The 25770-nt window shown below is 40.3% G+C and overlaps 1 protein-coding gene across 1 annotated transcript in view; it reads right to left on the bottom strand.

Moving 5' to 3' along the window:
- Window positions 1–25770, bottom strand: part of LOC122799665 — a 1990791-nt gene that overhangs the window by 237006 nt on the left and 1728015 nt on the right. Inside the window, exon 48 of the mRNA XM_044068913.1 lies at window positions 15162–15314. Coding sequence (XP_043924848.1) covers window positions 15162–15314 — 153 coding nt within the window. The remainder of the gene's footprint in view (window positions 1–15161; window positions 15315–25770) is intronic.

Raw genomic sequence — 25770 nt, forward strand, 5'->3', positions numbered from 1 at the left:
CCAAACTAAGATGCGTCTAGTATTTTGAGGCTGGTCAAACTTATGAGTCTGTGGAAGGTCCTCCCTTACACAGGAGAATGACTGTAGCTGTACTCCATTCACTTAGTACAAAACCTGTATGTTGGCTGAAAGTGTTAAAATCTATACAGTAGTGTCAGCTTTTGATAGCACTTTTAGGGTTTGGTCTTGTGTGACAGCTGGAGGTGAGCCAGTTTCAGGTATATCTTGAAGGACAAATGGAGGGGAGAAGGGGGTAAAGTTTGAGCTACATTTATTGGCCAGTAGGATTGCTATATCTTCAGCATCAGTGTAGATAACATTGTTCAGAATCACATTGGATTTTACAGTGGTTTTTGCTCCTTCAGTGTGGTTTCTACAGTATTAGGAGCTCATGTTTTTTCCAGATTGTTCAGAATCAGCTCAGCACATTGCTGTAGTGTGCTTTTGAGATAAGGAACATAACTAAACATAACTAAAACATACCTAAAATGCCTTGTGATTGTCTTTGGCTTGTCCAGCTATTTTAGCCTCAAACTTGGCTTTGGTAGATTTTATTAAGCTCTTGAACTGTCCGTTTATTTCAGTGACAAGGGCTTTAACATTCTGGGAATTACTCTTCTTCCTTTTGTTCAATTTGTTTTCCTTTTATTATAAAGCTTGTTGATATTATAGTTCCCCCATGTATGTTTGTTTCTGGGCTTTGCCCTGCACTTGTTCCTATGGGATACAGTTGCATCTATGCAGCTGTTTATATGCTGTTACAGTATTAGGTAGTAGAAATGTGTCTTCAAGTGTTTGCACGTTAGGGATACAGTAAGACATAGGTCAGGGGATATTTTAGTGATGTGATGTGAGTGTGAGACTGTGTAAAAAGTGAGTACAAATATGTTGTGTAGTGGCAAGTGGGTTGGCATTAGTGGTGGCAGTATGTGTATGAGTGTTTGCAGGTTACGGTTAGAGTTTAAGTAAGAGGTTAGCTTTAGTGTTGCGCTTGTGCACTTATGTATGAGAAGAGTATCTTGAGTGTTGCTTTAATGTTCTCTTGTGAAGAAAAAAAATCCCCATCCTTTCACTTCTGTTTCTCTACCCCCCTCACCCAAAAACAGAATTCTTTTAATAACATTGGGAGGTGCCCAAAAGTCTGGCATTTCTTTAATGGCAATGGTGGGTCCTGTGGTGCAGGGGAATACGCTTTGACTGCTGGTAGAGTCAGGTGGGGAAGATGAGTGACTGCTAGACTGTTCTACTTTTTCAGAGGGTAGATGTAGCTATCAGTTATTTCCAGACGACACCTGTCATAGACAATGGGGCTTTTAAATTAGATTGTCAGTCAGCTAAAGCAGACAGAGGTTAAAGCAAGATGTTGACATGTGTAGAGTGGGCACAGAGTCAGACTTGTTGCATCTTGTAGCATGTCATCTTATGCATTATTTAGGACTTCTAGCCAGTGGACATGTATGGATGATTCAGCCTCAGACAATTTCACCCCCATTTCTTCTACCCTCTCCCTCAGCAGTGTTGTGTTTAACTACAAGCTTTTGCACTCTGGGAGACCAGGAGCAACTAAGCAACCATACCTTAAGCAAGGCTGGAAAGGAGCTAACTGGGGACAGCAAAATGTGAAAGCTGGCCCTTTACACTGACTTGAGGGCATTTCAGGTCGGTAGGTGTTAAGTAATAGGATGGCTCACAGAGATAAGGAAACTGACTGATTTAACTTGCTAAGATTAAAAAAAACTTGTTCAAAGTTCTAAGAGTTCTTTCATATGTTTATTTAATAAACACATTGTTCATAGATACTCAATGTGCCCTGCCACCCCAAACACACTCAGACCCATTTCAAATGCCTAGGACTGGCAGTGAATTGACCATAGTCAATGGTCTCTAAAAACAAACGGATGGTTGCCTACCCTGTCAGTGTTATGCCTCATTAATTAAGGAAAATGTACTTTTATCAGTTAAAAGGAAAGCAGCAGTTCATTTTTTATTTTTCACACTCCCCTTCACATGAACTTCCCACTGCAGATCTACCTCAACAAACCTCATCATCTGTGACTGTATTGCATTCTTTCCCAGACTGGAGACAACTCTGTGTATATACCCCCTGTAAACAACAATGGGGCTTCCAAGAATAGGTTTCACATTCTGTGCTAAAAGATAATGGACAAAACCAAAAATAACAGAATAATAAAGCCTGAAAATGGGAGACAACTGTTAAATATTACTTTACCTAATTTAAAATATTAATAAAACAATATATTTTGCATCATCATGCATTTTCTAAGCAGTAAGGACTATGAACCTATGATATCTTACATTATTGACTGACTGCCATCATCATCAGTAATTTATAAAAAGTCAAAAACATGTATGAGGGACAGGGTAAAACTATGAGGTAAGATTTGGGTTGATCTACAAAACTGGGGAAAGTTTTGAGGTATTGCTCCAAACCTGACATTATTTGGAGGCCCCACCTCCGTAAACATATTGGTTGCCAGTAGCATCCACTCCAACTCCTTCTTCAGAACTTAACTGCCTACCGTCTGTTCCATCAGTCAAAATAACAATTAGAACAGCTGTCTCTCTCCACAAACCAATGATAAATAAGCACTTTCTGGGCTTTTCAGCTATGGGAGTTCCCCTGAACCTGTACATCCTGATTGTAATGAAAGCCAGTGAAAATCCTCTGTCCATCATGGTAGTAATAAGGTTCCAATTCTGACTTCCACAGCCATCCTTATACTGAATAATCTCTGCAATCTAACCTTCCAATCCATTCCATCATTCCTAGCGACGGTCCATAGCATCCACCTGGTGACAGTGAAAGTAGAATGCTGACCCCACGGCATCCATCCTGGTGACAGTTATTACTGCATTGTCTACTTTCACAGCATCCATCCTGGTGACAGTGAGTGTACACTGTTGACCCCACAGCATCCATTCTGGTGACATTCAGACTATACTGTCTTCCTTCACAGCATCCATCCTGGAGACAGTCAGATTACACTGTCTACGCCCAGAGCATCAATTCTGACTGTGAACAGACTCATCAGCCTAGCCAATCACCCCTCCTGACAATGGCAGGACTTCACAGACTACCCATTCACTCTTCCTGACAGTGAAAAGATTCCCCAGCCTACACACATCCACACATACACCCCTTGTGACAGTGACTAGATTCCTTAGCCTACACACTCATCCTCCTGACAGTGAGCAGACTCCCCAGCCTATCAAACTCACCACTCTTTGCATTGATTAGATTCCCCAGCATAATAACTAACTCCTCCTGGCAGTGACCACACTCTCCAGCTTAGTCCAGCATCTATCCTGGTGTCAGTCAGACTCCATAGTCTAACTCTTCCTGTATCTTGGCAGTGAAGGTTTTTCCCAGCTTACTTCCTCATCCATCTCTGAGGTGGTGGTGATCTCATGACCAACCCATCCCTCACACTGATCAAATGAATCATGAATTTCCATCCAGAATCTTTTTCCTAGCCTTCCAATCTTGGCATAATGCAGCCAACCTTTCCCTGATCCTTAGGCTTTATAGTTACCCAACTCTGGCACTCCATTATGGAAAATTATCAAATTCACAGAGTCATAGATATCCCAAGGATACCAAGTCTTATGACTACTAATGTTTTCCCACAATGTACCTTTCCACAAGCCAGATCTCTTTTCTCCAGGAGGGCCAAACTAGTCAGTCCTGAAGTAAATTTGTGGATATGAATCCAGTCATGCAAGTTATGTTTATGTATAAAGGAAGATGGTGAGTTGCACTCCTTAACATGCAATGGTAGTTTATTCCAGAGGTTTGAGAGGTGCTGGGTTATATACCTGCCCCTCCACCATGTTCTATTCATCTGCTGAATGCGTAGATCCCTGGTTCAAGTACTAGTAGGAATATTGGACTTGTGGTGATACAGGAGGCCCAGGAAAATCAGATTTTTAATGGCACAGTATGCAAGACAAAGATTTCCCCCTCAAAGTTTCATAAATCATTGAATAAAGGAATAGAGCTCCTAGTCTGTCTTGGTTACTTAGGGACTTTAGGCTTGTGATCATTCTTGTAAGGAACCTTATAAATTCATATTCATAGGTAAATACTAGACAGTCAGGCAAAAAAACAATAGCAGCTTGGTGTCTTTCTAATTGTTTGATATGTTTAGTGATAAACATCCTAAAGGAAATATAGTAGTCTATAACTGGCTTGCTCAATGTTGGGAATAAAGGAGTGATTACCTCTTTTTACATCTTTATAATAATCCTTCTAGCAATTAGCTGGGATAAATAACAGGATTTCCTGACAACCTTTGTCACATGATAGGTTCATAGGTAGGTACTAGGCTATCTGCCCGAGGGCATTTATAAGCCTAGACAGAGTGTGTCGGCTTTCACCGCCCCGTTGATTAATTAAATGATCCTCTGTCAAGCAGAGCCAATAAAGTGATCCCAGGGGTGTATTTTCTATTACCCATCCACTCGTCAAGGTTTCTCTTGAAGAATGTTAGTGAGGGGCTCTGCCTAATGTAGTTTGGAACTTTGTTCCAAAGCATGGGGAGTCTCTGTGACAGGAATCTATCCCCCCAGCATGTTCTATTTATTGTTGTGGCAAGGTTTAGCTCACTAGAGCGCGTGGCTCGCAGTGACTTGGATTTGTTTAGTTGGAGCATGTCTATCAATTCTGATTTGGACATGGCTTTGTAAGTCAGGCAATGATCACCTCTGAGTAAGCAATATGCCACTGAGCACAGCTGGAGTTTTTTCAGTCGGGCTGCATAGGACATATGTTTGAGGCCAATAATCCTCTTGGTGAGGTACTTTTGTGGTCTTTCCAGCTGTTGGAAGTGTCTTGTGAGGTACATCCCAAATGGGGCATTGTATTCTATGATGGGTCTGATGAGTGATGAGTAGACGGGCACTATAACCTCTTTATTTCTAGATGTGAACCCTTTAGTAATTAGATGGGCCACATAGAAGGATTTCCTAACTATTTTGGCAATATGATTGTCAAAGGAGAGATTACTATCTATCTGAGTCCCCAGATCTCTTATTCCCTCTTCTGTATTAAGGGGGCTGCCACCTATGTGGTAATTTGTGGCTGTTTTGTTTTTCCCAAATGGGATGACTATGCATTTTTTGGCATTTAGCTTGAGGCCATGAGTTTGACACCAGGTGTCCGTCTCAGTAAGGCCCTTTTGGAGGATGTCCGTGTCAGTCAGAGAGTCAATTATGGCTACCAGTTTGCAGTCATCAGTGAACTTGGTTAGCCATAGTCCTTCTGTGTTGGCCTGTACTTCTGAGAAGTATATGCCGAACAGTAGGGGTCCCAGGTCCGAGCCTTGTGGGACACCACTTGTGACTGGTTTAGAGTCAGACCTGGAGCCCGCTATTCTTACCTTGTGAGTTCTGTCTGTAAGCCAGTTGGCAACCCATCTCGTGACATTTATGTTGAGGCTGGTGAGTTTTTCTGTAATACCCGAGTGGGGAATGGTGTTGAAAGTTTTGGCGAGGTCAAGGTAGGCTGTGTCAACCACCTTTCCCTCATCTATGGCCTTGGTGACTGTCTTGAAGAAGTCAACCAGGTTTAGTAGGCATGATCTGCCCTTAACAAAGCCAAACTGGGTTGGGTCAAGTGTTTGGAGGTTCCCAATGTCTTTGTTAATGAGTTCCATGATGATGCACCCTATAGCCTTGCAGACCAGGCTAGTCATGCTTATGGGGCAATAGTTACCAGGGTCAGTTGTGGCCCCTCCTTTGTGGACTGGAATAACCATTGCTGTGTGCCATTCTATGGGCACATAGCCTGTGGATAGGCTGAGGTTAAACAGCGTGTTTAGGTGGGGGGTTAGTTTGTTCTGTAGTTTGTGTGAGAGGGGGTTGAAGTTTGCAGTAAAGCTATCTGCCAGGATGTTGGCAATATCAGTAGGTTCAGTATATTTTGTGCTATTTTGCACTAGTTCAGTGCATATCTGCGAGTTGCCACTTAGATTCTTAACATAGCTAAAGAAGGCTTTGCGATTATCTTTTGAATCCTTTTTTATTTTTCTTTTGAAGTTAGCCTTGGATGATTTTATGAGGGACCATAGTTTCTTACTGATATTGATCAGAGATGTCTTTCCTTCTTGGGATTTGCTTTTTTTCTGAACTAGTTTCCTCCTTCTATTGTATAGCCTGTTTATGGCAGAATCCACCAGACTGGTTTCCTTCTCTTAGAGGAGTGAGTCTTGGTTTTGCTAAGGATGGTATGATCCATGCATCCTTTTAGGTGCTCACAGAGTGCATTTGTAAAGGTTTTTGCATCTTGGGCAGCGTTATTCTTTAGCGTGGGGGCTGTGAAACATACCGCATCTGTCTTAAGTAAGGTGAAGTTAGCTTTAGAAAAGTTTTTTACTGTGGTTTCCTTAAGTGGGGGTGGTGGTGGGGTGTGGACATCCAGAGTGATTAGTGTATGGTCTGATCTAACCAGTGACGGGTTGACCTCTGGTGTGGAACATCTGTCGCCCATGTTGGTGATGACCAGGTCCAGTATATTTTCACCTCTGGTAGGGGAGTTTATCAGCTGATCCAGGGTGTTTGAGTTGATGAATTCCAGGAAGTGCTGGGCCTGGGAGTTTGTACTCGAGTAGTTTTCCCAGTTAATGGTAGGGTAATTGAAATCGCCCAATATCAGGGTGTTTGGTAGGACCTTCATGTTTTCCAGTGTCTCCAGAAAGGTGGAGTGGTGGTCCTGGGTCATGGAGGGTGATCTGTAGCAGGCCAATATTTGCATTGCAGATTTCCCCGATGTTTGTTGCACATGGATGATCTCAGAGGTATCATGCTGCATCACTAACCTGGAGGTGTAGGTATCCTTGATGAATATGAATACACCCCCTCCTTTTGTGTTTCGGTCCATGTTCTGTGGCCAAAATGTGTGGTATGAGTTGTAGCTCAGTAGTGCTGGGGTGCTCTCTGGAGCCTTGAACCAGGTTTCAGTTACTGCACAGATGTCGACATTCTTCATACTGAGGGGTGCTTTGAGCGCATGCATTTTGAGATTTAAACTCCTGGCGTTGTGTAGCATAACCCTCAGTTTTTTGTTAATTGTGCTGTTTACGGAGGTGGGTTTGACTTTTGAGCCTTGCCTAAAAAAGGCACTATGGGGACAGTAAGAGCCTTGGCCAGTATTCGAAAGCCTAGGGGTGACAGGAGCAGGCCGTCTCTTGCGAAGCAATCCGGCTTGTCGATCATGTCTTCCCAGGCTTACAGACCCCTTCGAATGACACCAGAAGCTTAGCCAATTGTTGAAATTGATAATTTTTTCTTTATACTGAGATATCATTCTTGGTCAGGGCAGGATGCTACTCTGGGTCAGGGTCATACCAACCTGGGCTACATGATCAGAGAGCTCTTCCATGTCTCTTTTCATGTAGTCCAGGGAGGTAAGTCTCAGGTCATTCACACCAACATAAACAATGACATAGTCATATTTGTACTTGTTCTGGAGTGACCTAAGTGCTTATGTTATGTAGCGGATTCTGGCTCCCGACAAGCAGCTAACAGTAACATTCTACTTATCCAGCCTAGTGAGTGGGATGTCAGTGTGCCTGACTATATAGTCACCTTTTACTAGTGTGTTAGGTATGTTATTTCGCCTTAAGGGCTGATTTTGTGTTTTATGTGTTGTCTGGTTTGTGACGGGAGGTGCAGGTTGTTTGGGTGTCTGCTTTGGAGGTCTCTGATGCTTTTGCAGGTTTTTATTTAGAGCCTCTGAGTATAATTTTGTGTATTTATGTGTATTTTATGCCAGTGCTGGTGTAGTAGGTCTATGTGTGGCTGGATGTGTGGTGCAAGTGTTAACCTTCTCCTCTTGACTGTCTGTTCCAGTCTTGGGTGGAGACAGTTTAGCCTCCAGTTTGGCTGTATAACTGCATCTCTTGCATATGTTAGTGTTTTGTGGTAGGAGGAGAGGGCTGTCTGTGTACATGAGGCAGTTGTAACATTGCCTCAGGATACCCAGATTCACCAGCTGGACTGGACAGTACACCTGAAATTGCCCTTTGGTCATGCCTGTATAGTAGGGTGAGCTGCTTAGTCACTTGATTGGTGAGGGGTGAATAAAGAGCCTTGTCCTGCTGGGCAATCAAGTGTCAGGGTATATTAGTGCTTGCTATTAGGTCTGAGCAAGTGCTGGGCTGTAGGATGCTTTTTGAGTGCTTAGGTTCTGAGTTAGACTAGTTTCAAGGGAAAAACTGAAGAGGAGACTTAGTGAAGCCGGAAATAATTTAACCCTAGCTAACCGGTGCTGCCCGACACGCAAAACCATGCAAATGCAGTTTTTATAGCAGGGAAATTAAAGAGAGAGAAATTAGCCCAAAATGGCCAATAAACTACTAACTTCTGGGCTGGACCACTCCTCCTGGGACAGATAGGCTGCTCAAAACTCCCCTCTCTCACAGGTGAACAAAGAAACTTCCTTCTAGCCAAGTAAGGTATGGACAACTCAGAAACTTGTAACACAGCCCTGAATTCAACACTAGCCTGAAAACTGGACAATACTAGCTTAGAAAGGTGAGAAACAAGGCATTTTTTGTTTTTGTTTTTTTTTTTTTTAAAAGATAAGGCAAAAACAGTAAAAAATACACTTAAAACAACTTTAAACGACTACAAATGATCAGAAAAGGCTATTGTACTTTAGTGTGTAGCCTACAACAGTTAAACAAATAATTTAAACAAAAAACAACTTTTTAAAAGTGCAGACAGTCAAATAAGTACAATATATGAAAAAAAAAAGCTTTTAAATCACAATAAATACCGGGAAATCGGCGTTTAGGCAGAAAACAGTTAAGTACAGCAAGAAAGTACAGAAAACTGATACTTAATCACTCCAAAGTCTCTCTTCTAAGCTAGAAGGCTTGTATCAGTTTAAGGCTTTCTAGTGCTTCCCAGTAGGTTAGTTACAGGAAAGATGGGAAACAAGCACAGATGTGGTCTTTTAAACCAGAAAGTTGAAAGAGATGGACAAACTGTCCAAATGGTCAATAAACTACAATTTCTGGGCCAAGAACCACTCCTCTTGTGGTAGACAGGCTACCTAGAGCTTACCACTCTCACTGATAAGCTAGAAGGCTTCCCTCCAACACAGAAAGTCTTGGGGGGCTCAAAAGCTTACAAAGAGTCCTGGACACAGCAAATCTGTACCTGGACTAGACTAGTTACAGGAAAGGCAGGGAACAAGTGCAAACACAAGCTTTTAAGCCAGCAAGTTGAAAGAGATGGAAAACTGCCCAAAGGGCCAATAAACTACAATTTCTGGGCCAAAACTCACTCTTCCCATGGAGGATAGGCTACCTAGTGCTTATCACTCCCACTGATAAGCTAGGTGGCTTCCCTCAAACACAGAAAGGCTTAGGGGGCTCAGAAGCTTACTAACAATCCTGGATACAGCAACTCTATAACTGGACTAGGCTAGTTATAGGAAAGGCTGGAAACAGGCGCAAGTGCGACTTTCAAACCAGAAAGTTGAAAGACATGGAAAAAAATGCTCAAACAGCCAATAGCTACAATGTCTGGGCCAGGGACCACTCCTCTTGTGGTAGATAGGCTACCTAATGCTTACCACTCCCAGTGATAAGCTAGAAGGTTTTCCTCCTACAAAGAAAGGCTTGCGGCGCTCATAAGCTTACCAACAGTCCTGGATACAGCAACTCTGTATCTGGACTAGGCTAGTTACAGGAAAGGTGGGAAACAACAGCAATTGCGGCTTTTAAACACGAAAGCTGAAAGAGATGGAAAAAAACTACCAAAACAGCCAATAGCTACAATTTCTGGGCCAGGCACTCCTCTTGTGTTAGATAGGCTACCTAATGCTTACTACTCCCACTGATAAGTTAGAAGGCTTCCCTCCAACACAGAAAGGCTTGGGGGGCTCAGAAGCTTACAAAGAGTCCTGGACACAGCAAATCTGTACCTGGACTAGACTAGTAACAGGAAAGGCAGGAAACAAGCGCAAACAAAGGCTTTTAAATCAGAAAGTAGAAAGAGATGGAAAACTGCCCAAACGGCCAATGAACTACAATTTCTGGGCCAAAACCCACTCTTCCCATGGTGGATAGGCTACCTAGTGCTTACCACTCCCACTGATAAGCTAGAAGGCTTTCCTCCAACACAAAAAGTCTTGGGGTGGGGGGGCTCAGAAGCATACCAACAGTCTTAGATACAGCAAGTCTATATCTGGACTAGACTAGTTACAAGAAAGGCAGGAAACAAGCTTAGAATTTTTTTTTTTTATATTTATTTATTTTTTTTTACAGAAAAGCAGCTAAAACAGTAGTAAATACAATTCAAATTGCAGTGCAGGATAGCACACGAGTGTGTAGCAATATTATGGCAAATGCAGTTTAAATAAATGCAATTAAATTAACAAATGACTAAAAAACAAGTGCAGAAGGCAGTAAATTAGAAGCCTACTAACAAGCAGTAATAAGTGCAGAGTAAGAGCGACTGAACAGATAGCATGCAGAACAGCAACTAAGACAGTTACAGTAAGAGCAGCTGAATAATATATATATATATATATATATATATATATATATATATATATATATATATATATATATATTTAATTATTACCTGAAAGAACTAAGGCCCTGACTACATTTCATTTTGCAGTAAAGTGTTGTCTATATAGTATGATAATGGGAGGGTTTGTCTACAAAAGTGATGATACTACACTTTTTGGCATTTACTTTGAACCATTTTTTTCTATAGCAAGAGTTCATCAGGGAGAAATCATTCTTGTGGGTTACAGTGTCATAGGTTGATTTAACAACAACCCCCAGTTTGCAGTCGTCTGCAAACTTTGATAGCCAGAGGTCTTGGTGCTTTGCTTGAAGATCTTGGAAGTAAATACTAAAAAGAAGAGGTGCCAGCACTATGCCCTGAGGGACACAATGGCCACTTTCATACATTTTGATGAGGTGCCTCCAACTCGCACTGTGTGGGTTCTATTTTTCAGCCAGTATGCTATCCATTTCAACACATATGGGTTGATTTTTTAAAATATTTAGTTTTTCTATGATATCATCTTGGCTAGGTCAAGATATGGCAAATGCACTGCATGGCTACCATCTACTGCCTCTGTACCCCTTTTAAAGAAACTTGTCAGATTAGATAGACATGATTCACCCTTCACTAATTCAAACAATCTTGGGTGTCAAATCTAATAAGAGTCATGATATTGTAGTTTATGAGGTCAGTTATAAAATGTTCCATGGCTTTGTAGAGAAGGCTGGTATAACTTATAGATATAACTAATATATATGCACTTACTTACCCAGGGTCAGTTGTTAAGGCCACCATTATGGAGGAGTTTCACCACTGAAGTGTGCCACTCAGGATGAAAACAGGAGCTAAACTTAGAATAAATAGTTTAAGGAGTGTGTCTGCAAGGGCATGCTTAACACTCTTAATAAGCAATCAGGTATCATGGAAGAAATATTTTTTGGTCTTTGTTACCACTTTCAGTAAATGATCTTTATAAATAATTGGAGGGTAAGTGATTTAGATATTCTGGGGCTTTGAATAGAAGGCTTAGGGGTGAAGCAATGTAGGCTATAGTTAAAAAAGGAATTATAATTATATTTGGCTTCAGAAACTAGCCTAAGTTGATGGTCTCCTTTAGTGGACCTACAACTGGAGCATTTCTCCCTAGGCCTCCACTAAAAATGGGTTGTGTCCCAGTTGGACTTTCCCAGTAAACAAATGTAAAATAAATAAAAAAAAAATATATATATATATATATATATATATATTCTTCATTTTTTGTAATGCTTGTGATATTTTCCTTGCGAAGAGGAGTTTTGGATCTACCAAATAATTTACAGAGTTTCTTCCTTTTGCTGCATAGTTTATTTATGGCAGTGGACCGCCAGGGTGATTTGTTTTTAAATTTCTTGTGATACTTGGTTGTGGTAGGGACTGCTAACTCTATACATTTTTAAAAGTGGGTGTAGAATTCCTTAGCAAAGCTTGCTGCTGTACTGAGGTCAGGGAGGTGCAGTCATAAGTGAATTCCGATGTTTTATCATAGAATAGATTACGTTTGACATGTCTGTACTCCTTAAATTCAGTGGGGTTTGCTTCAGGAGCTTTTCAGTGTTTAAGTTTATGACTTTTGGGACATATACTATATTGGAGGCATAGGTGTCCTAGTTTACTGAAGGGTAGTTAAAGTTACCAAAATATGTGTGTGATCATTTAAAACACTGAAGAATCTTACATGATCACCTGGGGATAAAGAAGGTGCTCTGTAATAGGCTGTTAGATGATAATTAATCCTACATAGCGTGATCCATAGTTCAGTGAGTTTAGTTTGTGAGTCCCTTGGGATCTGCCTGATGGTGGTATGTTCTTTGACAAATATGGAGACTCCATCACAGTTGAAATTAGGTTGGAAGACATGAAAAGCATAAAACTCTGTTATAGAGGGAGTGCTCTTTACATTTAAACCAAGTTCCAGTAACTGTGCAGAAAAGGATGTTTTTCAACTGCAGCAGTGCTTTAAGAACAGGCAATTTACTGTTAAGATTTCTGGCATTGAGTAGGGTCAGCTTAATGTGCTCCAGTTTTGAGAATGGAATGTTAGTTACTTAAGAATGTCCATTAACTAGACTCTTGATAGCCAAGGCTATAGCCAATATGCAGAAGCCTTGAAATGAATGGTGCAGACCATCCTTAGCAAACCAACTAGACTGTTGTGTGCCTTGTCTATGATGACACATACTAGATCTCTTTGGAATTACACCAGCTATTTAACCAATTATTGAAGCTAATTATCTTTCTTTGCATCTAGACAAAATTTGAGGAGAAGGAAGGATTTCACTCAAGACTACTGTCTTATCTGCATTTGTAAAATGTATGGAAAGTTCTGAAATGTCTTTGTGCACATCCATCAAGATTTCATGTCTCAGGCTGCTCACTCCCACATATACTACTACCATGTCATACCCATATTGTCAGGGGTTAGGGTCCTTCGGCCTTGGTAATGTGAGAAATCCTGGGGCATAAAAGACAACTCACTGTAACCCTCACTACATCTGAATGACGCCTCCAGGTGTATCTGCATTTAACTCCTACTGATGCCTCTAGGCATCAAAAATTGCTTGTTCATATTTGCATCAATAATTCCAAAACCATGCTATGTACAAGGTTTTAAAAGATTTTGTCTTAAAGCTTATACAATGGCAAACTCAACTGCATTAATATTTGACCTCTGTCTAGTGTAGCTAAATAGATATTAACTGCTGTTTTTATGATATTAATTTACAAATATATAATGTTCACATTTTTCTAAATATCTCAACAACCAAGTAACAGAGCCAGAACTCCTTAGCCTCATATGAAAGCTCTCAGATAGATGAATAAAATGCTGCAGACAGTATGTGTGCAACTATAGTGTTTGCTGAGATATTGTAAGTTGTTTACAAAATATTACAAATGTAATGGTTGCTGTGTTTACTGTGACTTATAAAATTCAGTTTAAGACCTGCAACCTAAAGAATACTACCAATATAAAAATAGTTTGTGCTGAAGAGTTTGCCATTTATACTTCTTTCATAACCCCTATGGTTCCGGCGATATGAACGCTTGTTTGAAATGTGAAGACATGACTTGATTCTGTCAAAAGGCTTAGGTTCTGCCGATTGGAAGTTAAAGGGCAAACTTTCTGAGCTCCACTGGAGTGAATGAGTTAAGTCATCTATAACTAAAACATGTCTATTGCTGCTGTGGTTCAAAGTGATAGATTCAGAGTGATTTTACTCAGGTTGACTCTTTATGGGAGGCATTCATGAGGTGGATGAGTGGTCTGATTTTTTGCTGAGATTCAATCTTCTTATGTTAGGTATGACACTGATGTTAATGATGCAGATAATGATTCTGTTTACGAAATACTCTCCAGCAGCACAGTGTTGAGTGATCAGTTTTGGTTTACTACACTGGCTATCCATCTTAACACTGTCTTGAGCCGAACCACACCTTTCAGTCTTGGCTAGCCCACACAGGCAACCTTCTCGATCCATTAGAATTGCAGAACCTTTTTTTTTCCTGGATGCCAGGCAAAATATTTCTTTTCTCATAACACTGACCTTTGTAAAAATGAAGGAGTTACTGCAGCCTTTGTGCTGCATCTGAGTAGTTAAGTACTGCTCTACAGTAATGGTGTACTCGATGTTGAGTAGTTAAGCACTGCTCTACAGTAATGGTGTACTCGATGTTGAGTTAAGTACTGCTCCACAGTAACGGTGTACTCGGTACTGCTCTACAGTAAGGGTGTACTCGGTGTTGAGTTAAGTACTGCTCCACAGTAACGGTGTACTCAGTACTGCTCTACTATAATGGTGTACTCGGTGTTGAGTAGTTAAGTACTTCTCTACAGTAATGGTATACTTAGTAGTGCTATACAGTAATGGTGTACTTGGTGTTGAGTAGTTAAGTACTGCTTTACAGTAATGGTGTACCCAGTGTTGAGTAGTTAAGAACTGCTCTACAGTAATGGCGCACTCAGTGCTGAGTATTTAAGTACTGCTCTACAGTAATGGTGTACTTGGTGCTGAGTAATTAAGTACCGCTCTACAGCAGTGTTGTACTCAATGCTGAGTAATTAAGTACTGCTCAGTGCTATATACAGCAACACATCCTTGATATCACCAGCTTAGTAGAACAGCATAATCTCAAACATGCACACAAAAGCAGGACAGCATTCTACCATACAGTACAAGGTGATGCCAAACATTTTTCTATTACACTTCCTCTACAGCATCAGTTATGAATATAATAGATTTTAATGCAGCTCCTTTTCCTGAAGGCCACTAGGTCAAAACCAATCAAAATAACACTACACAGAAAAAAAATACTCTTCATAACTCTTTATAAAGAAAAAACAAAACTTTCTAGGAAGAATAAGTCCCATGTCCACTCTGCAGGGAGTGAGTCCTGAGTGCCCTTCTCACAAAAATATCCAACTCTGATACATGTCAGAGGAAAACTAAGTGATTACGTGATCCAGTTCTAGTTTGACAGGCTTGGCTAGAAAACTGTCATTTGATGACACCTGGTCTTGAATAATCATCATACCATTTCCCTCCATTACTAGTACCTAGACTGAAAACATTAAGTACCTGCTTGTCCAGTTCCTGTTTCATTTTCTCATAATCGGCTTGAGAGTTGGCCAGGGCCTTTCTGACAGCAGCCAGCTCTTGACGTAAGAGTGTGACTTCTTCTTCTACAATCATCTTCACAGTCACATAGTCTTTTTTATTTTTAATAGCTTCCTGTTTGTAAAAGAAAAGAAAAGCATAAAAAGAAAAGAAACCATAACAGCACACATACATTGTAAAGACATGTTCATTTCCGAATACTGTTTTATTCTTTTCAAAAAACAGAAAAAGTAGAGAGCTAAAATTTCACTCTAAGCTTTCACAGCTCTTCAAGTTGATTTATCAGGGTCAATCCTATCTGCAGTGTGGCAAGAAGAGGCGCAACTGCAGAGTGCTAAAGAGAAAATAAGGGACTACCTCAATAATATGTGTGAGTTTAGAAAGAATGCAGCTAAGCAATTGTTCTTTGGTAATAACTCCAGAGCACAAAAGATTTTAGCGCAATGGTTCAGGCAAAAAAATGTAGAAAGGGTTGTTACCAAGCTTAGGGAGCCTATAACAAGGAAAATAACCAGGGACCCTGTAGAGGTATTAGAAATATTTCAGACATTTTATAAAAATCTGTATAATGTAGAGAAATGTGGAAATCTCAAGAAAAAGTACAAATGCAAATATTCAAGGAAGAATTAAATATGCCAAGTTAAGAGGTAGCTGAGGTTCAATTACTAACAGTTAGGATAGGAGGAGATGAGTTAAAAATGGTGATCTATAACCAATTTACAGGAAAGTCTCCAGAAATAGACTGTATTCCTGTGGAAGTTTGGATGCTAGGAGGGAAGAAAGCTTTAAAGATCTGGAAGGTTTTGTTTAACACCATTTTAAAAGGAGAAGCACCAACATCCAGGAGAAAGCTGTGGCAGCTGTAATGCCTAACTATGGTGAAGACCCGTCAGATCCAGCTTCATTAAGTCCCATTTCATTTTAAACCACATTTATAAAGTGTTTATGTCTATAATGTCTAAAAGAATGGCAAATGTGATGCCAAAACTAGTATATATGGATCAGTGTAGTTTTGTGGAGAGGCAAAAATCTGACAACATTAATATGACAATGATGACTCAGAGGGAAGCAGAATGTAAGAAAATACCACTGCTGTTGATGGGTGTTTATGTAAAGAAAGCATTCAAAAAAGAGTAAGTTGGGATTTTCTGAGTAGGGCAATGGAAGAATTTGCATTCTCTGACAAAATAGTAAGGTTAATTAGGGGGGGTATATGATGGATCAAAGGTGAAAATTAAAGTGGGGTGGGGAGTTTCCTCTATGATAAGTTCTGTCTGAACAAAGGAACCAGGCAGGGTGTCTTCTTTTCCATTTATTTGCATTATGTTTAGAACAATTAGCATAGAAAATAAGGGACTCATAAATGCAATGATATAACTGGTACGGTAATCAAGAAAAGTTGTATTTATATGCAGGTGATATTTTGTAGCTGATAAATCAAGAAAAGGACATTATAGTGTTGTGGAGCAGTCTGATACAGTTTTAAATCTTTTTGGGATACAAAATTAGTGAAGATAAAACAAAGGCAATACCTGTAAACTATGTACCCCTACATGAATTGGTTCATCGATACCCATATTTATAGGGACATGATAAAATGAAGTACTTAGGAGTATGGGTTAAAAAAATGATGTTATGGCAGCTAAGGATATGTGGGAAGAGACTAAGCAAAAGATGATACAAAAACTGAGAAACTGGAAGCTCTGTTTTGTGGATATGGATAGCAAAATACAAGCAGTGAAAATGTTTTTAGTCCTTTAAGTTTTAGACACAGGCCAAGCATATTTTTGTTCAACAGAGGAGAAGTTGTGGATAGCAATTAATAAAGAGTTGAAAGTAGGGAAGAGGACAACATTCAAGTGGGAGAAGCTGATCCTTCCAATAGAACAAGGTGGTTTGGAATTACCTGATTTGATGGGGTATTTTACAGTTACACAGTTGAGGCTCCTATACATAACACAATCAGAAAGCTATAGTTCAAAGTGGAAAGGGATGATGATGAAACAGGGGAAACCTCAAGAAATAAGCAGAGACTGGGATTTTGGATGCAAAGCCTTAATGAGTATAAGAAACAACCATACAGCATATTATACTCATAAAGTAGCAGAACATATTCTAGGAACTGAGCCAATACAGGAATGGAAAAAGGAGATTCTGCTGACAAAGATGACTCCAATATATGGGTACAGAGAATAAGCAAGAAGAGGTGAACTTTTAGTGAAGAAAACTGGCAAAGGAGCCAAGATATCAGGAGCAAATAATTACAGAGGGAAAAGTAATAGAATGTAAAAAGGACAAGAATTAATTTGGACTGAACACTAGAGAATGGCTTCCCTATCAGGGAATGATATCTGAGTACAGGTAAAGAAAAAGGAATAGGGGGATCTTAAGCAAAGGACCAGCACTGGTTGAGTTTTTAGTAGAATCTAAAACAGAAGCTGCTGTTAAAAAGGGATAATTAGTACGGCATACAAAATATTGCATGATAACTATATCAATTAATCAAAGGAGGTTAGAAAGGATTGGGAAGGTTAAGCAAATCACAAAAGAAACAATGGGAGGATATATGTATGTCTCCTCAGTATCCAACAAAGTGTAGAAGATTTAGGACTTTTGCTTGAAAATGTTTGCATAGATATTTTTATACCCCAAGGAGACTCCAAAAATGTGGTAGATAGCAAATGTTGGAGGTATGATGGGGAAGAAAGAGGCAATTGGGAACATATTTTTGGGAGTGTAATGAGTGGTCAGACTTTAAAAATTCCCATGCATACTACTCTGTCAGAAATACTGTGTGAGCAAATTGGTTTAAGTAAAGAAATGATTTTTTGAGCTGTGATACAGAATAAGAATTGCCTAGACATAGTAAAGCCTTTCTGAGTTTAATGCTGGTGGCTGCCAAAAAGCAATTACTAGAAAATTGAAATCAAAGTCTAAACCGCCTGCACTAGAAGTAGTGAATTTAGTACAAAGATAAAAGAACTGGAAGTGGAATCTTTAGAAAAAGGTAGCAGTAAATTGCATAGAAAAAATAGGAATTATGGGAACAATACATGCAGAGCAATGTTTTGGAGGAGGAATTAAGTTTTTAAGGGAAAGCAGGAATTGAATGAGCTATGTAATGTTTGACTGACAATGACTGTACAGAAGATTATATGTGATGTATAATGGTTGTTAATGAAAATATATCAATATAGTTTGTTTTAATTTATATAAACGTATGATTGCATATGTCATAAAAAGTTATGTTATCACCATAACATTCCATCTGTGTTGTCCATTTTCATGCTTCCTCAATTGATGGGTTCAGATCAGAGACGCAGATCTGACTCAGCTGCTTCTACAGATCATTGGATTCTAGAACTCTTGAGCTCCTCCCTTTACCCAAAATGCCCAGCCAACCTAACGTACCTCAGATCGAGTTTGTTGCCCCTAGATATAAAAGAACAACCAAATACAGAAATAACCAATGGTAGAAAAGAAAAGGGAAGTTGGAGTTCAAAGAAGTAACAGAGATTCCCGTACAACTCTTAGAGCTCCCTACAAGCAAAAGGAGGGGTAGGTAGGTGGGAAGTTGAGGAAGAATGAAAATGGATAACACAGATGGAAAATTATGGTGAGTACATACATTTTTAATCTAATTCCTCAACTGACAGGACAGAGTCCCCAGCTGCTGCAACCTTGGGAGAGCCTTATGGAAGGATATTCTGGAGCACTTCTGAGCCAAAGGCCATGCTGTTCCTGGAAACTAAATCTATCTTATAATGAGCAATGAAAGTGTGGGGATTAGTCAAAGTTGCAGCTCCACAAATATTATCTAAAGAGGTTCTGGACCAGAAAACTGAAGAAACCACCATAGACCTAGTGGAATGGGCTGTAGGAGATTTTGGTAAAGACAATCCTAATTTACCACAGACAAAGGTTATACAATCAGTCATCCACTTGGTCAATGCAACTTTAGATATTGGTTTGCCTAACCTTGTAGGAGAAAAGGAAACAACTGGTCAGATTTCCTAAAGTCTTTGGTTCTATGAAGGTAATAATGAAGTTGTCTATTTACATCCAAAAGGTGTAATATGTACACTCCTTTCCTTGAAAAGTTGGAAAAGAAAACTGGGAAATTAATGACCTGGTTTATACTTGACTCAGAAGCCACCTTAGGTAAAAAGGACAGGTTTGTTCACAATGACACCCTGTCTTTGTGAAAAATCAGGTAAAGAGGCTTTGATGATAGAGCCTGGAGTTCAGATACTCTTTTAGCTGATGTAATAGCCACTAGAAACCTGGTTTTCCAATATAAAAATTTAAGGTCTAATTTGGCTGAAAGTTCAAAGTGAGACTGAGTTGAGGGGTAGAGCATTATATTTAAATTCAAAGGAGGAGTAAGATCTTTTCAAGGAGGCCTAAGTAAAAGGCTACCTTGAGAAATGCTTTGCATAGTTTAGAAGAAATTAAAGAAGGGTTATTTTTGTCCAGGTGGAAATTAGAAATGGCAGCCAATTGAACTATAACAGTTGAGAAATTAGTTCCTTTATTGAAGATTGAAGCTAACAACTTAAGGATCACTGGCACAGGTGCTGTAAAAGGGTCCAAATCTTTGCTAAGGGCCCAGAAGACAAATCTCTTCCATTTATTCCTCTAAGTATTTCTAGTAGAAGCTTTATGGGAAGCCAACACAATGTGATAGACGGGGAAGGAGAACCTGGTCTGTGTAGCAATCAGTGGAACTGGAGAAACCATGCAGTCAACTTAAGGCCTGTAATGTCCAGATGAGTCATGGCTATGGGATGAGACAGGAGGTATGGAGTTGGATCTAGAATCCCAGATGGATGTAGAAGATGTGGTCTGAGGAATGAGAACCAAATCTGATGAGGCCAAAAAGATCCAATGAGGATAACTGTGCTCTTCAAGCAAAATGCTTTCTGTAGAAATTTGAAAATTAGTGGCAAGGGTGCAAATGCAAAAAGGAGACTGGGGCACCAACCATGAACTAGAACATCTCTTGGTGACTCTCCTGATGGAGGGATCAAAACAAAGGACCTACTTCACTTGTTGAGGGGAGAGGCAAATAGATTGTAGCATGGCTGGTCCCATTGATGGAAAATTCTCTCTGCCACACTTGAGGCTTCATAATGGACCTGCTTAGCTTGTCTAATATCATGTTGTTTTTCCCGGGAATGTGCATTGCAATTAGAAAGTGATTGTAAGAGTTCATCCATTGTGATGATGTGAGGTATTGCCATATGTGCCATGGATAATAGGGCAGTGTATATGTAACATATGCCAGCATGGTTAGCTGGAGTTTTGTAAATAATTTTGTCATTTGACTATCACACTGATGTGTACAGATGTTTAAGCTAAAAATGTATCAAGAGTGTTATTATAACTGATTAAATGTTTATGTTTATACAAAGGATTCTGGAAGGGAAGAATATATGTTTTTGAAATTGTTCTATTATTTTCAAATACTGCAACAGATCTTAGAAAAACTCTCAGTGTATACTGTACTAGAGTTGGGTGATCAAATGTGATATCATTCTATAACCAGCACTGAGAGGATAGAACTCAGAAATCAGCTTGTTTTGTTTTCTTAGGAACCGATATAAAAATCTATGAAAGTTATCACAGTTCAGTTAGATCAGTATAGCTGGAAGATCATCACCTTGCCTTGTGTAAGTAGGTATCGCAGCATCTAATCTTGCCTTGCTGTATTAATTAAGTTAGCTGCCGAACAGTTATTCTTTAGACAGTCAGAAAATACAGTCAGATTAGTTAATTATTATAACTATTATTTTTTTGCATCTGTTTGAATCTCTCCAATTGTGTTATGTTTATTTTTTCTGTGATTGAAACTCTGATGTTTATTGCACTTGGATATTTAATATTCTCATGTTTTCTATTTTATTATTTTTATTAAAAATTTTTATACCTTACTTTTACAGATTACTTTTAACATCTTTAGAGTACTTGTGCTTATTTTGGTGGTGCCTTAGCTACTCCGAAAAGCCTTGCTGCTTGGGTTACACTATACCATATATATTAGCATTGATTTTATTCAGTATAATTGGAAAACCTTATAAGAGCCTGGTAGTGACTGACTGGTGGTAGCGTAGTAACCTTATTGTCTGGATAGAAAGGTGCACAGCTAGTAAATATGTGCCAGCCTTTCCCAGGAGTGTGTGTGCGAAAATCAAATACCCTGGTGTGGGTGTGTCAATTACTTGGAACTGGAACACAGTACTCCAAAGTGAGTTTTGTTTGGGATTTAGAGAGACAGAAAGTCCAGTCCCAGGTATGGAGCTTGTTCCTTGTGTGCTCCTGGGGGAAACTGTGCTTAATACAGAGAGCTGCATTTGAAAATACTGTGTAAATCCATTCCTGTTTTTACTTACTGTCCCTCACTAGTGTCAGTGGTAAGGACTGAGGCTGCTTGATTACTGGCCCAGAGTAAAGAGGGCCCATCACAACCATACTCTCTTAACTTCTCAACAAAGAGGGTACAATTTGGTTCCCCCTAGTTTGTTGATGTACCAGACTACCAACATATTGTCTGTCTGTACTGCAATTGTCCCGGAGGGGAGAAAGTCTTAAAAGACCTGCCACACTAGGAGGACAGCTCTCATCTCCAGGACATTGGTATGCTTTTTGGCCTCTTTGGGGCACCATATACCTTGGACTGTCCATCCCAAGTAGTGCCTTCCCACCTTGGTTAGGAGAACAGCAATGGAGCTGGCTCAATTGACTCCACCACAGAAGTTATCTTTTGCATGCTTGAGTGATCTTGACTGGTATGGATAATGTCTGTTGGAGAATGAACCATTGAGTTGAAAGAATCCATTAAAGGATTCTCATATGGAACCTGGCCAGTGGAACAAGGGTGATAGCTGCTGTCATGGAACCCAAAGCCTGCAGTATTAGTTGGGCTGGAAGAGATGAATTCTGCATCACTTTCACGTCTTGGGACTGCAGTGTGCTTATTCGAGTGAGGGAAGAGAGGCTATCTGACTGACTGTGTCTAAATGAGCACCTATGAACTCTAGACTATGTTGGGATGAGCTGAGACTTGCTGTAATTGACTTATTTCCAGATGAGAACACAACTGAAGAAAGTAGTCCCTTGCCTTTAGTAGTTGATGCCTGGTTGGGGCAGTAAGGAGCTAGTCATCTAGATATAGAAACACTTTGAATTTTAGCATTCTCTTGTGAGCTGCTACCATTGCCATGCATTGGCAAACATCCTGGGAGCTGTGGTGAGACCAAAGGGCTGTGTTCTGAACTGATAATGACTGTCCCCTGTCAGAAGGATAGGTATCTCCTGGAGTGCCTGTTAATTTTGATGTGATAGTATGCATCCTGAAGATCTAGCGAGTGCATCCAATCATCTTTTTGCAGCAGAGGCAAAATGGACTGAACCATGACAATCTGAAACTTCATATACTGAATAAACTGGTTTAACTTGCTGAGATCCAGAATTGGTCTCAAGTCACCTGTTTTTTTTGGCACCAAGAAGAATTCTGAATGAGTTCTGGACACTCTCTTGTCTGCAGGGCCCTCTTGGATGACTCTATTTTGTAGCAGCTTTCCTATTTCTAGAGATGTTGCAGCCCTCTGAGTGGGTGGAACATCGGGAATTTTCTTCATAACTGTGGGAGGGTAGGCAAAATGCTATGGTATAACCTCTGGATATGATCCTCTGCACCCAGGAATTTTTTGTGATAGCGTGCCAGGCTCTCTGTTGCAGGGATAAATGACCCCTGACTGCCTCCAGACAGGGAAACAGTCCTCCCTTCAGGGGCACCGATAGGGCCCATCTGAGAAAGAATCTTTAAAGCCCTCTTTCTGCAGACCACCTCTACCATGAGGACAGCATCTTCCACTTGAGCACTCCCCCTCTGCCCCTGAGGGAACTATCTCTGCTTGAACCCTGGAAAGAACCCCAGGATTTCTTAAACACATCTTTCTACCACCTTGCTGATTCCTAGAGAAGGGACTTTGAGGCACCGAAAAACATACGCCCATGGCAGACAGGATCTTTCCCTCTTGTTCATACCTGGACAGCATGTCCTTAACTTTCTCACCAAACAAAGAAGATCCGTCAAAGGGTGCATTGATGAACAAAGACTTAAATGGTTCTGCAAAAATCATATAAGCGCATCCAGGCATGTTTTCTAATGGCTATGCCTGAACCCACTGCCCTTGAGCTACCTCCTGCAGCATGGGAGATCAACCTCAAGGATACAACTGAGATAGATTGCAAGGTGGCCAGGTGTAAGGAGATTCTGTTTCCATCCTTGGAGGTCATGAACTCAGAAAGAGATTTGGTAAGCTTCTTGATTAAATCTCCTTGTAGTCTCATAAACTGTGTGAAGTAATTCAGCAACCTAAAGGCAAAGGTCTCTGAAGCATAAACATACTTCCCAAATCTGTCCAGTGCCATAGACTCCCTATTAGATGAATGGACAGAATAACTCTGTTCTGCTAATTCTCTCTTTGTAGCTGCAGCCACAACCATGGCATCAACTAGTACTCCCTTGCTCCAGTATGCATGCTCTTGGGGGGAGGGACTAGAATTTTATCTGGTCTTTTGGGTACTGGCTTAACAGTGTCCAGCTTCTTCCATGCCCGCCGCCAGGAGACCAGGTCAATGAACTCATTGGCTGGGGGAGGGGTCATCCAAAAAGTAGAGGCGGCATACCCAAAAGCATCCAGTAACACAGATTCTTCCAAGAGGGGATGTTGGAAGAAAAAGCACCTTTATGTTTGAGAAGCTCTAGGATTTCTCCAATGGAGACATCATCAGGTGGTGCTCTGGGGACCCCTCATCAAAATCAGTGCCCTCTGTGATAGATTCCTGGTGGGAACCTAAGTGCCTCCCTTTACATATCCTCTTTTGAGGGACTTCCTTAGTGGAGTGTTCTGGGAAAGTATTGGAAAACATAATGTTCTGATGGACTGGCTGGAGGCTCATTCAGGTTAACTGTCCCAGTGGAAGAGATGGTCAAAGCTCACAGCAAAGAACAGTATGAGGCAGGGTATCTGATCCGAGAAGGGCAGGGATATGTCTTCTCTAGCCAAGGAGAAAACCCTCTCCACAACCTTAAAGGCAGAATGCCTAGGGGAAACAGAAGTTGATAGCTCAGAAGTGGAACTTCTCTGATCGTTGGCTCCTGCAACCCCACCAGCACTCCACCCAAGGAGGGAGTTGGACCTCAGCTATCCAGCGCAGAGGCTGCAAGGGGAAGAGATGGCTTCAAAAGATTTGAAGTAGAGTCCAAACCCCCTGGATCTAGCACCAATGCCTTGGTTCTGAGAGTCCTCCAGCTCCAAAATACTTGGTGCCAGTCAGCTCAGGAGAACCTTCGGAGTCATTATTAAACACACAAGCAAAAAGGTACCAAAATAAAATTGCATGGGGGCTGTTACAAAAGTTTGTTTTTTAGTGTGTTGGCATGTCCATTTATGAAGCATGGGGGAAGCTTCAAAAATGAGTTGGACAGGTTCGGAATGTAGGATGATAATAAATTTTAGAACACTCCAGTGTAGGGGTATGAATATCGCTAGCAATTTAACTTTATAACACTTTTGCACTTGTACTGTTAGCCATTTTTTAATAGTTATAAATACTTTTTTATTATGCATTGTGGATTATTCTGCTATTTAATCTAAAGCAATATAAGTATTTAAGGACCAAGGTTATTTAATAATGTATTGTTTAGGAATATATTTGTAAAATAATGTTTAAAGTATTAGATTTTTGAAGTGCTTTAGTTTGCTATGGGTTTCTTTAAGCCTCTAAACCATTAAATCTTAAAATTTATAATATGTTCTAAGTAATTAAATTGTTTGCATTTTTTGTAATGGTTGCTTGGTAATTAATTAATTAACTCTAATTCGTTTGTAGGAGACGTGTATAAAAGATGGGGTGTTGTAATGTCACATTATTCCGTTGAAGGCAAAATGCCGAGGTACCAGAATAAAGTAACATAAAAAAACCTGCCCTTGTCGTTGGTTTTTGGAAACTGAGCTCCTTATTTTGAGTGTTTTTTTTTATTTTGGAACCTTCGGAGTCAAACAGCAAACAGTCTTTGGATCCGAAGTGGACATTTCCAAGGATCTTAGATCTGATTCCTTTGAAAAGAAGGTTAGATCAGAGAAGAAGACACCACAGAGGAAGTGAACAGATGTGGGGTCCCAGACCCATTAAGGGTCAGAGCTGGGAGAACCCCCATCTGTATCTGTGCTCTGAGGAACTTCCTCATCCTCCTGTTCACATCTGCTTCTAAAAGACTTCTGGAGGAACGAAGGGAAGATGTAGTAGAAGGAGGCCTACAGTGCCTTTGAGGCAAACCCTCTAGGAAGAGAGAAGGAGGCCTGGATGGAATCTGATCAGAGGAGACTTAGGTTTTTGAACTGTCAGATCCAAAACTGACAGATCTGATTTTTTATGACTCTTAGCAGGAAGCTCTGCTTAAGGAGCTGATGTTGACACCAAGGACTGACATGGAGACATTTTGTGGGACTCCTTTTCTTTGGTCAAAGCATCAGTTTAACTTTTATCTGACTTTCTAGAG

This window comes from Protopterus annectens, chromosome 1.part0 (assembly GCF_019279795.1).
Source record: "Protopterus annectens isolate FY-2018-M chromosome 1.part0, PAN1.0, whole genome shotgun sequence".
Taxonomy (NCBI): Eukaryota; Metazoa; Chordata; order Ceratodontiformes; family Protopteridae; genus Protopterus; species Protopterus annectens.